General features: G+C 39.6%; 1 protein-coding gene across 1 annotated transcript in view; it reads right to left on the bottom strand.

Annotated features, from left to right (window-relative positions):
* Positions 1–13,086, bottom strand: part of csmd2 (CUB and Sushi multiple domains 2) — a 220,753-nt gene that overhangs the window by 135,723 nt on the left and 71,944 nt on the right. Inside the window, exon 5 of the mRNA XM_061060012.1 lies at positions 11,210–11,417. Coding sequence (XP_060915995.1) covers positions 11,210–11,417 — 208 coding nt within the window. The remainder of the gene's footprint in view (positions 1–11,209; positions 11,418–13,086) is intronic.

The raw sequence follows: 13,086 nt of genomic DNA, 5'->3' as shown, positions 1-13,086 counted from the left end.
GTTGCAATGTTCTGTGCAGGCTGCTGGCTAAGAGGAGACTTAAAGGACGATCAATAACGACCTTTATGATCTTACTGGCTTACCGTATATCAGTAGAAGCCAAATCAATGAAAGCTATCTTTCCAGTTAAGGTTCCCATAACCTTAAGATGACAATATTTGTACACAACGATTATTTACAAAGTTAGTTAGCGCATGGACACATTATATAGTTTATTTTAAAAAGACAGTAAAGTCAAATGTAACTGATACTATTGTACCTGTGAACCTGGAAGTAAGTGACTGTAGTCTTTCAATACTATGATGATGACATTTACCCCACAGGATCATTATGTTTTTTATCACTATATATTACCCCACAGGACTTAAGTTAAACTGTTAAATATTAATAATTCATCATCTAAATCTGCTTAGGAGGAAAGATGCACTAACCAAAATTCTGTAACATTTTGTAATCTTTAACCTCTTAATAGCTGTTATTAGATTATAAAAAAGAAGTTCAAATCATTGACCATGTGACCTTGTTTTGATCTGAATACCCTCTACCCATTATTTCATGTCTTCTATATTCATTGTCCTAGCTACTGTGTCAAACAGTGCATCAGTCTCAACCCTCCTGTCTCTGGAGTCCTTCATCCTCTAGTTGTCCTGCTCAGCTTTGTTCCATGTCCTCCTATCACCCCTTCCATATCGGTGCCAACATTTGCTGTCCTGTGTCTCTGCTCCTCTGCTGTCCCCCTCCTCTCTCCTTGCACCTTTGATGTCAGGACCACAGCTAAAGCCTGAGCTAATCTGCTGTCGGGCTTCCTGAGCACTAACCAGGCCAAGGGTTGGAAGCTAGTACACAGCACAGGGGCAAAATGAGGCAACGATGGAACAAAATGTGAGAGAAGAAAACTGCTAAATTTACATAAGAATCCCTTTAAATGCATTGAATACAGGAAGAAACCCCTGATTTGAATTGGGGTGTTCTCGTTATTTCAGTGTGAGGTGGGTGAGGAGGACAGCAATGTTTTTCCCGCAGTGCTTTATAATTGAGGTGGCCGCCTTAACATAACGTGTCCTCCACCTTTACTACTGTTGTAGGGGGTGGGGGGGTAAATTGTTGGCATCCACCTGCATCTCTATATGAGACCCATCAGCAGCTCCAGATGCTGTTGGATGCTCGGTTTTGATCACGCTTACATAGTTTGGGCCGCACACACTCTGCAGAAACCCAATTTTTCTCAGTTTCATCTCACTCCATCTGTATTTATTTACCATGCAGGTATCAGCTGCTTATATTATGATTATTTGTATTTCTCATATCCATATTGTAAAATAGTAATAAAGACATGCCAGCTATCAACTTAACTGGAAAACTTCCTGCAGGAAACACTGAACAGTAACCAAGCAACTAGACAGAGCAATAAGGCATTCCATACAATGGAAGCCACTTTAAACACCTTTAAGAAGTACTAATGAAAGGATAAATACTATATAGAGCAGGCCAATTACAGATCCTGAAGGAAGGGTGTGCTGCCAGGGGAAGCATTGTAATGAAGAATGAAACAAAGATTAATAACTAGAGAATGGTATATCCTATAATGAACTGGAACAAAAAGATAAGTAGCACAGAGAAGTCCTAAGGAAGACTGTCAGCTCACTGTATAAAAAAGAAGGATGCTACAGAGGAACTAAATGTATTAGCTTTGGTGTAGCCAATAGCCAACCCTCACATTCCCTCCCCACAGCTTCCACGCTAAAAGAAGAAAAGGCAGAATAATCCCTCAGCAACACTATTTATCCGCCTCGCTCTGATGGTTCTATTTATAGCACAGTCAAGGAGTAAAATGTATTTTTCTTCACCTCTAAAATAAATAGAGATACCCTTCAAAGTTAAAAGCTCTACTAATGGAATCAAGTGATCAAGCAGAGTCAACCAAATTAAAAAAAGGGGCATAAAGTAAAAGAGAAAAAAACACAGCTTTAAAAGTCAGGGGTTATCAAACAAACTACTTTGTGTGCTTTATCAGAAAAGGCACATCGAAGTTGAGACCTCAATTTTATTTACAATGCAAAAATATTTCATAACCATATAAAAAAGATAGCTAACTTCAGAGAGCCTCGCCACTACTTCATCCTGACCTGGCTCAAGTGATCGGGGACACCGGCATGCAGACAAATTGTATATATTTGCCTGATGAACACTGAAATAGATTTAACAGAAAGAAAGAGGACATGAGACTGAATCATAACTATAAATTGGTGCATAAAGATTGATTTGAATTCAGGGAAAAAAAGGTTTAGATCTGAAAATGTTCTGTGTGAAATGTATTCATGTGTGTATGTATGTGTGTGAGATAAATAATAAGTAAATACAAATGCATTTGAAGGAAAAGGAATGTGAATGATAGGGGAGTATTTTTGTATCAACACCTAGTGATTGAAAGACTTCAACAACAGAAAAAAAGTTCCAGATTTAGATAACTCCAATTACAAAAAAACTGCACAACTGTTAAAAGTGCCTTGACACAGCCCTGTCACTACAGATGACACACCAGTATATTCCTCCCCCTCTTTCTGTCTGCCATGAAAGTGGGATTAAGACAGATTGCAGTGCTGTGAGATCAATATGATGCTGACACCTCTCTGGCACTCTCCAAAAATCTCAACCAAACAAAAACCCACTTACACAGGGGTTCTACTGGAACACCTAACATCTAACCACTGTATCACTTTAGCTGAATGGACTCCTGGAGAGCTCCAGCCTTTGATGAAATGATTCATTGTTTTATTCATTTTTTAATTCAGTTCAACCTACAAGACACAAAAAAACAAATCAGTGCTAGATACAAAAAAGAAGTTAAACAATGTCATTGAATAACATTTTGGTTAATTTTAGATTATCATGAACCACTTGATATTTACTTAATTTTTTGGACGAATAAAAGAGATGGCTAAAGTCAATAAGTTAATATATACACAATATTACGGTAATATTACACAAAAACGATAAATTTGAACAAATTTAAGAAGGCATTTGTGGGCTAAAAGTTTGATCTCTTCACTGGATACAACGAAAAATCATTTTTCAGGACATGGTGGGCGGTCTATACAAAGTATTTTGGTTCATACAGTTCTAAAGGTTGTGAATTTGTTCTGGGGCTGAACGATATATAATTTCACCATCGCAATTGCGATGTGTGCATGTTCAAAAGTTATATCACAGAATGTGTGATGTGATGCCAAAAATGTGACCTGAAGCCTGTCATGGTGCCACACTGACGTTTTTTTTTCTTTTTCATCAGAGAACAGTTTTCTCGTTTTCCTTGATTATTTTACCACTACACTTATGAATACAATAGAAGTCATTATACTGATGTCACCTTTAGTGATATGATCTTTTCAGAAATTACTATTACTGGGCTGATCATAAAAACTCAACATCACTTTGAACATCGTTCAAATGGTTGATGACACATGTAACCCAATTGTAAACCAAAAGTTTCTTTGTGAAGTTTATGATGAAATGTTTGGCTCCTCCTGTTCTCTCTCAACAAGTTAATGGTATACTTCTGAGTATAGTGGGAGAGCGTCTATCAGAGGGCTGGACTCAGTGTGCCATCGAAGTATAATGAGGTTTAGTTTTAAAATCAGAAAACGACTTAAAGGCCCAAATAATAAAACCGATGATTTCAATAGAAAATACATGAGAATATATCGGAATGTCAGTTTTTCCCAACATCATTCAGCCCTAATTTCTGCCATAGTCCAAACTATCCCTTAAAAGGTTTTAAATCAAAACACTGTGTCCCTCTAAGCTGTTTGTTTGGCAGTACAGCTAAGGCTTTGTACGGTGAGGGCTGCCATTCCCTGTCACCCTTTGCTTCGCTGTGTTTATTTATGTAGTTGAGAAGAGTTTTTATGGCAGCACACTGCTGTGCTGCTGTTGGCCTTTAATTGTCGGTCAAGGCACATTCACCGGGTTCATGAAGGTTCCTCTGTAAATATATTGAAGTTGGCCTAATGTCACCTCATTCAAAAAAAGGCAGCCTCTGTCTGATGAATGAGAAGAGGAGAGGTATTGTACTGCCACATCTCACAACCAGTAACAGGTGAAGAGTGAATACATACTGTACAAACTCACAGGTGCCCACACAATCTGTCCTGCTGTCCAAAAGCACATTAAGATATATTACACTATCAAGCAGCAAGCAAGTCCTTGCTTTATTTCACCTTGAGGGTTCCCTTCTCTTTCTGCTCTGATCCCTCTTCTCTTATTTCATTACACTGCACAAACATGAGCTTTCCGACCCATACATACTGTGAAATTATATGAATGATCATGAGTCTCAACGCATGGAGAGGAAAACTGTGCAAGTAGTGTGTCCTTAAATGTGAGAATGACTCAGTCTGTATTGTCTGCTGTGCAATCCTTCAATGCATGTTCCCAAGAGTCAGGAATGAGTCAACCACTGAGACTCAATGAACTCCATTCAAACCTGAATTTATTTCAGGTTTTTGTATTTCAAAAAAAAAAAAGTTGTAATAATAACAAATAATTGTTGTTCTAGTCTTTTGTGTTGATTCTATTGAAGAGCAACATCTGCTATTGTGTGCAAACAGCAGATCAATTAACTAATATCACAATAGAGCTTGGAGTTAACAAAAGCAAGCTGGTTTGCATGTGGAATAAGGAGAATTATTCAACGCCCCGAGTTGATGTTGTCTAGTTAAATTACTTGTCCAGTTTGTGTTTAAGCCCATTGTTTGTATCTGCAAGTATATAAAAAAAGGGAGGTTATAGGAAGAGGTTGAGTTGTGGTGGAGCAGTGACCCAGATCAGACAGTGAAATCTCAGTCCACCCGAGGCAGATGCTCAGGGACACATGTTCTACTGTTACTGCAGCATAGACCAACTCCAAAAGAAATGATACACCCTAACATTCACTTTGATTTGCTTTTCAATACATCAGATTGACATACAAAAAAAAAGTGATGTATTATCATGATTAGGTCTGCAGGCTGTCAGAGAAATATGCAATGTGGGATGATAATTTCAGGATATGAATTGAAATAAAAAAAATATATAAATATATGAAAAAGGCATAACACACAGTCTCATGTCTTTCTGCTGTTTCTCATGTTTTACACATTCGTTATGTTTGTAACATGTCTCTAATTTCCATATTGATGGGATAAATTCAGACTTTTGCAACAAGCTTATTGTGAATGTCATATTGTAATAACAATCACATAACATGTTGTGTAGCCTAATAAAAAATAATGCTCCCATGATTTGATTTCTCTGTCCTTGAATTTCATATCATTGTCATCATTAGTCAACAACTTCTACAAAAAACAAGTAAGCTGTCAAACACAGGTTGACTAAAATATTATTTTTCTATTTTAGGACATAAGCTCATTATGTTAATTCCTGAATGAATGATTAATCGCCTGGTGTGACACAAGTTTGTGAAGTTTAGTGTTATCACCCCAATCATAATATTAAAGAAAGATCAAGGTTAAAGTTATAGAGATCTGGCAGAAAACAGTGATGTTGTCCAAGCAAGGCACTAAAAATTAATTTCCATGAAGCCAGCATTCTCTTTTGATCACACCAGAACATAAATCTCTTGAGCCGGCTTCTTTAAGTTAGCAGCACTTGACCCAGGAAGTAAATTAAGGAATCAAAGGGAGCTGTGAGATTAAGCATCAGTGGAGGCTGCGGAACAAACAGTGTTGAAATATTGTTTTCATAAACACAAGATGATGAAAGACACAGGGAACAAGTGATTGATTATGGTTTTTACTGCACTGGTCCATGGCCTTAAAGCATCAACAGTTACCGAACACCTCTTGAAATATAATTAAACACGTGACATAAGAGAACAGATGACGCTTTTTAGAAGGAGGACAAACCCATTCCCGTGCTCTAGTGTCCTTAAGGGTATAAATTGGAGTTTAATTCTGTTAGAAAAACAGTAGAAAAACACTTGGATAAGGGGATTATTTGCCTATGTATTTTCTAATTGACATAAATATACTCCAGAATAGCAGCTTAAAATAAATAGACATGACTTAAGTTTCAAAGTTCCAGCACCATTGTGGGATTGTTAAAGGGGACAGATTGGATCCCACAGGTGCACGGCTTAGTAAACACAACTAAAGAGACAGCCAGTCAGGGCATCATGATGTGGGCCATTACCTCTAACCTCTACATGTACTCCGCTCTCACTGGGTTTAGGGGGTTTGGGGGGTTAACACATGGCTAGACTTGCTTACTTGCACACTGCTCGCCTCTGGGGAACTCTTTTGTAGCTTAGACTAAATAATGCCCAGTAAACTGCTGCAGCTGCTGTTTATTAACATAAGACAGACAATCAGTTAATGACATGTAATTATCACCTTGAGTAAAAACACTACTGGCTTAAACGGTTGATAGAACACATTGGTGAGCTTGGGCCCTTTTTCTCTAACCTTGCTCTGTACACTCCATGTCCCTCCTCCTCTCCGGCTCTTAGCTTGAGCAATGTGACAGTTCGAGTAACAAAGTGTGGAGTGCTGGGGTGAGCCAGTCTGCAGCAGGCACCAGGTGTTGGAGATAATGCTCAGCTGGAGTATTTCTTGTAGGGTGGCGCAAAGGTTCATCATAACTGAAGTTTTGATCGATGGCACATTGCAGATTGAGCGCTCAACCAAGTGCTGCTGTTAATAAATCCTGACTCAAACAAACACAATTTAAGGGGGCCATGGTGGAGAGACTGACTAAGACAGCTATTGATCCACTGGTTGGGCACAGGCTGATAAGCCAAACTATGGCTTCAGGTATATAAAGCTGACACTGCAAAAACAAAGAAGTAAGTGAAGAATGGGAAAGCAGGCCTTAAAAAACAGCACAGCTGAGCGTTTTGATAACTATTGGGCAAAGTCAAACTAAATTTGGTAGACCTGGTTAAGACCTGGACAAGCAACTAAAAGGTTTTTCTAAATCAAGTATTCAGATGAATCTGTCAATGTTTAGTTTAACACACTATACAGTATGTAGCTACATAAAATGTGTATATACATTATATCCATCCAACAGAAAAGCCAACAGGTCTGAAGTCACCTGCAGGCTGGCTAACACTCAAAGGTAAAGTGGTAGAAGAGTATATAGGGCCTAGGCAGACAAAGACAGGACATGTAAAACCGAAAGAAACAGAGAGGAGACAGCTCTAGATCCAGCAAGGTAAGAGGATGTGATAGATGCGACAGCTATATAAACCACCTCTCAGAATGATCGGGGGACTTTTATTTTTTTGGTTACCATCTTTGACGTGATGGATCCTTGACGCGCGTCAGTGCTTCATTACCATCCCTCACATCAGCCGCATGAGCCTCCTCCATTGTAAAGTTTAGAAGTAAAGTTGTGTAGTTATTTTGCAACAAACAAGCTAACTTCGGTGTTTGTGAATGCACAAATCAAAACAAGTCTTCTACCATGGACATAACTTTGGCTGTGTCTCACAATCTTAGAATCTGGAAAACTTCACTTAACACAAGAACATGTAGTTTACTTTTATTTGAGATGATTTGTTTGTGGGTTTTAGGATTGGAGCACCACTTATAGAATAGAGAGAGAAAGACAAAAAAAGAGAAAAGGCCAGAGGGTGAGAAACCAAAGAGACGGACCATCCTTAAGGTGACTAGTGTACTGAGTGACGTGGTGAGTTACCAGTAAAGCTGCAAAGCAAAAACGTATTCCATTACACTGAGCTGCCAGAAACAGTCTGTTACATGTGATACAGATAAAAATATGTATTCAGTGTTCACACACGCCCACTCCACCATCACACAGCAGCCATTTAAAAGCAAGAAATAAGCAACGCACCCCTGCATGAGCTGCCAATACTCTATTCAAAACTTCCTACATACAACTACAATATTTATACAAAAGTATAAATATGCACACTTACATTTTGTGTGCATATGCACACACAAATGAACACAGCTCCAACAATAGATCATCTAAGGTAATTAGAATTGAATCTGAGGAGGCATTAAACTCAAACTTATATCTCGTGAGCCCCAACATGAAAAAAAAACAAAAACTTTACAGATCTCTTTGAAAACATAAAAATAGAAGATGAGGCATTCATCTCCACAACAATGAAACGCACTCAAGAGTTTGTAACTCCCATCAGAAACAAGAGAAAACAACCCCTGGACTTAAAAAGCTGTTTGGGATACTGTTCACTCAGTCTCTGGTGAGTCAACGTAAGAGCCAATCGATATATATCTAGTGTTCTGCACTCTTCCAACAACTCTTTATCTCTTTCCATCTCACCCCTCAGGTCTGGACAAGATGACACATTTTAGGAGTACTGAGATAATCCATGTGCTTGGTAAATATCAGTGTCTCTTGTCCATGGGGTAAGGGGTTAAAGAGACGAGAGAGAACGGGAGGATGAGAGGAATCCTAGAGGGATCAAATCTAATCGGGCTATCAGATCTCTAAACAGCAAGACATAAGTTGCATATAGGGAGCTTTGTGTTGTCAGCAAGGTATATGAAAAAGACAAGAAGAAAGACAACCCTCATGGGACAGGGAGTTTGCAAAAGTTATCAGAACACAAAATAAGGACTTAAGTTTGGAACACTGAAAAATGGTGCAATCACTGAATTGTGATGGAGCAATATTTCTGAATAATGCAATTTTTTTGATAGAACTAAGGGAGTGTGGCCAAAACAGAGTGCTTTTCACAGACGATTCGGGTGCTTATTTAAAACAATACTGTAAGTAGCATATAGCTGCAAGAGTTGCTTCCACGATCACAAGAGCGCACTCCTCATTGATGATAATGCATCTGGGTGCTACGCAAAACAATTGGAACAACAAGAATATCACAAGTCAAATAGCTGTCAGATCCACTTAGTAGCAAGCGGGTGCATGAGCATCTTACAATTGACGAGCATCAGGAATTATTGCCTTTAAATGGATGTTGGTTGAGAGGAAAATCAATCAGGATGCAAACAGACAATTGGTGAGTAATGTTTTCCCCTGGGCAAAGCAATATTGAAGAAGTCCCTTTAGGTTAATACAAAGTTGACGTTGTAATAAGTTGCCTTTTTCCACAGCCTTTCCCTATTGTTAATACTAACTCAACATTGACAGCAAACCTGAACATGGGAAACAGCACTTTTTAACCTTGCCATAACTTATCTCTTTAATAAAAAACTGTAATTATATTACATTATAGTCCAATTATCCAATACTGTGAAAGAGAAAGAGACAGCACAGACTGCTAGCCCTACTGAGTAGAGGGCTCACTGAGCCATGCACTGAGAGGATGTGTGCTTTAGGTCAGCACCATTATAGTGCTCTGCCTGACCCCTCTAATTATCCACCAGCTGGGAGGTCAGGTTCCCTCCAGCCATCCATCTAGTTCCTCACTTCCACATGCATCCTCTCCTCCAAAAGGTCCTGCCCTCCTTTCCACTGCTCTCCTTTGGTGTCTGCTGGTTCTTACTGTTTGACCCTGTCACTCCCCTTGTCTGTCCTTTCTCCTCCCTGCTAGCCCTAAAATTATGGATACCCAACTACTTAGAGACCTCAGAGATCAAGTTATTGTGTTGAAAAAGGGCTGGTCAGCTGTTGCGAGAAAAACAGCAAGCACTTTTAAAGTCAACACTTTGTCAGTAACACAAGCCAGCATGACCAGAAAAAAATAATAACAAAAGAGGCGAGCCAGCATGTCTGCAATGTGTCCTCCGTCCCCTGCACTGCCTTTCCTTGCAATGTGCATGATCAACTGTGACTTTCACTCTGCATTGCCTGCCAATGGCCCTTTTCCCTTTTTTTGTAGGCACTTATTTTGCACTGTTCTCACTTGTTCTCTAAGACAGTGCAGCCATGCCTCAGGTGCACCAACGTAGGCGCCCCAGGCAACAATTGCTACAAAGACGACAGACTCAGTAGAGATTTAAGTGTCCCACATGAAAAAGAAGAAAAGAAGCTGATGACAAATTGTAGAATGTGCTTGAGGTGCATAGTCAGGCTTCCGCCTGCGGCAGTCCGGGAAGCGATCAACATAGTTGGGAAAGCAGAAATTCGAAGATGTCCAGCTACAGTTTTAAAACTGGTCACAGTCAATCAAAATCTTGTTGACATTTGTTTAGCAAACTCTGGAATGAATGGGTTGAGATGACAAAAAAAATCTGGGGCCATTACACACACCATGACGACTTTGCATACATTCTTCATGAACATGTTTCTTCTTTCAGCTGTCTTCTGCTCGTCTCCTTCTCTGTCTATGCCTATGGTATCGAAATGCTGAGCCAGTGCTACCCCAGCCTTGTCCCTTCTTTTCTACCAACTAAAAGTGGCTGTATCTTCAAATTTCCCCTGGATTCTCCTGTTTATCAGTTCTGTCCATCTCTTTCATGATCCTCAAACTGAACCACCATTTTCTATTTAATTTATAGAAAAATAAAAAGCTGTGACCTCTCTGGTGTACAACAGTACAAAGGGTACTGTTTTTACAGGTTCTTAGCATAAATAAATGTAAGTGTGGCTGAAAGTGTGAAGCACATGTTCATTTGTGCCCATATGGGCTCAACTGTGAATGTGCGTTTGAGTGCATGCGAGTGTGGGTGAAACATCGCTATACTGGTGGTGGTAATCAAGCCCACTAATTACTTCCTGAGCTGAGAGAGTTGTCAGAGAGAGGAGGAGCTGCCACAGATGGTGAGAGACCCACACTGACACCAGGATATCCTACCTCTTCATCATTAGAGCTGAGCATGTGTGTTAGTGCGAGACTGAGTTATTGATAGAACGGGAGAGTATGTGTGACCAAGATTGAGTGATCAAATTTCCGATTTAAACCACAGACCAAGTGATACTCCTTCAAAGGAAAAAAATCAATGAACCAAATCTAAAATATAAACCGTTTTAGCCAACATTTTACACTTCAATTTCAAAGATACTTCAAATAGCAGTCATTATTTGATAACCCTTATGTTTTGATACATGCTGGTTCCTCTGCTTTCCTCCAGAGACATATCAAGCCTCCAACTCCACTGGACCTACTGGACACCTAACCACTCCCATCCATACTTCATCCAGCTCTTTCCTTCATGTGCTAAAGTGCCTGTGGGCAGGTGGTGCACCAGCGGACTCCTCTTCCCTGCCTGCCCTAGCTAAGCTTGCTCTCCAGACAAAACGCTGCAGGCTGAGTACTCACCACTGTGAAGAGCCCTCAGTGCCGCTGACCTCCAGTAGGTCGTAGTCATCCTCCAGCTGGAAGTCAGAGAAAACCAGGGCAATGGTATCTCCTGGCTCGGCGAGCACAGTCCAGGTGCAGTCGGCGTTGTTGTTGTACTCAGCTGGGTAATTGGGAGTTGTGATGACTCCACTCTGGCCCCGCAGTGTTCCACCACACCCATCATCTGCTGCAGGGAGCAAAGAAAAGAGAAGGTTTTCAAAAGCTAAGTGGAAAATGTAAAATATAAAAAGGTAGTCATAAAGGTGCAGTGCAGAGATAACTAAAAGTGTATAAACATTATGGAAACATGGGGAGAGAAATTATAGAATTTCAAGAGAAAGAAAAAACAGTTGATTGGAATGGACATATTTGTCATTACCTTACTGCATAAAAAAGAAGACCTTATTACAGATATCAATTAAACCAAATCATTACCTAGATGCTAAACTGCTTAGAAAACAGATTATGGTGACAGTGATGCTGATGACTGACTGATAATCACCATGAGATAGACGTCATGATTTAGCAAGAAACGTCTTCCAAAGTGTCATATAAAGTGTTTCAGACCCAACATTTCTGGGGACCTTTAGAGAGGAACTATCAACTAGAGAGTTCCCTGAGACCGTCACACCATGGGGACTGTTTTCTGTCTACATTCACACCACCATAGTGATGACTGATAAGAATCCTAAAGTGACATAAGCCGGCCAACAGTTGCTAGAGCAACGCCACATGCGCGACACAACACGAATATGCAGGATGCCGTGGTGGGACCTGAGTGTTTGTTGTGTGAGATTTTTTAAGAATAAGAATTACTTTTATGATCTGCTTTGACAAGTGAAAATTGCAACCGCATTAACACTCAACAATCCCTGACTTTTATTTCTATTTTAATGGTTTTAGGAAATTATACCAACTTGTATTTACTATTATTTGCTAACGTTTTCTGTTGGATTTAAAAATGGTGGTTGGTGGTACTGAACTGGCTCTTGTGTTTGAACAATCAACGTACACTGATCTCTGGACCTATCGCCATGCACTTACATCCCCAAAGTCCCTATTGTCTACTCTTAAGCAGGAGCTAAAAAGGTTTGTTTTAAACAGGGTTATAGGAACTAAAATAGTTTATAGGTGTGGAATCAATAAAAAAGGGGGAGGGTACCAACAGTTCCTCTAACTATGAAAAAGTTCCTGCGGTCTGACAACACCTTACAGGCTTAACTTAGTGGAAAGTGTTGCCAGGAACCTTTTGTGCTTTGTGGCATAAATATATAAACATATTTGTTTTATGTTTTGCTTTTTTGGTCTTAAATTATGTTCCTGCCACGGGCCAAAGGGCATATTTCCAAATTCATGAAAATATGATACGAGTTAAAGCATATTGTTCCTCTGTCTTCTATTTCCCCTACAGGCCAGCGAGACATTACTCATCATTGTGAATCCCCCCACAGTACTGTTACAGACAGTGTAGAGCAGGGTGGAGTGTGTGATGCAACCTAGAGCAACATACTGTAGGGCGAGGGGGATGATTAAATTCTGATTAATTCAGAATTGTGTTAATCAAAGCATCTCTTCCCTCCTCAACACTGCTTTAAGGAGACCATTAAAAAACAAAGCATGCATTTAATGTGTTGACAGTATTATTCCCCTGCCTAGCGTCTGATATGTTCATTAGAGCTAAAATAAAAAATACAGCATCATGTGATATAACCAACTTCAATTCCTGTGTTAAAATACATACTTTAAAATGTTGTGTGTACATCTCGACAGTACATACTTAGAAAATGAGGGAACGTATGACACATCCACTCTATTATTCTTCATGATATTTTGTGTGTTTATGTGTGCTCGTCTGT

Source organism: Labrus mixtus, chromosome 16 (genome assembly GCF_963584025.1).
Source record: "Labrus mixtus chromosome 16, fLabMix1.1, whole genome shotgun sequence".
In the NCBI taxonomy this organism is placed as follows: Eukaryota; Metazoa; Chordata; class Actinopteri; order Labriformes; family Labridae; genus Labrus; species Labrus mixtus.
This window is presented reverse-complemented; position numbering and strand designations above follow the sequence as displayed.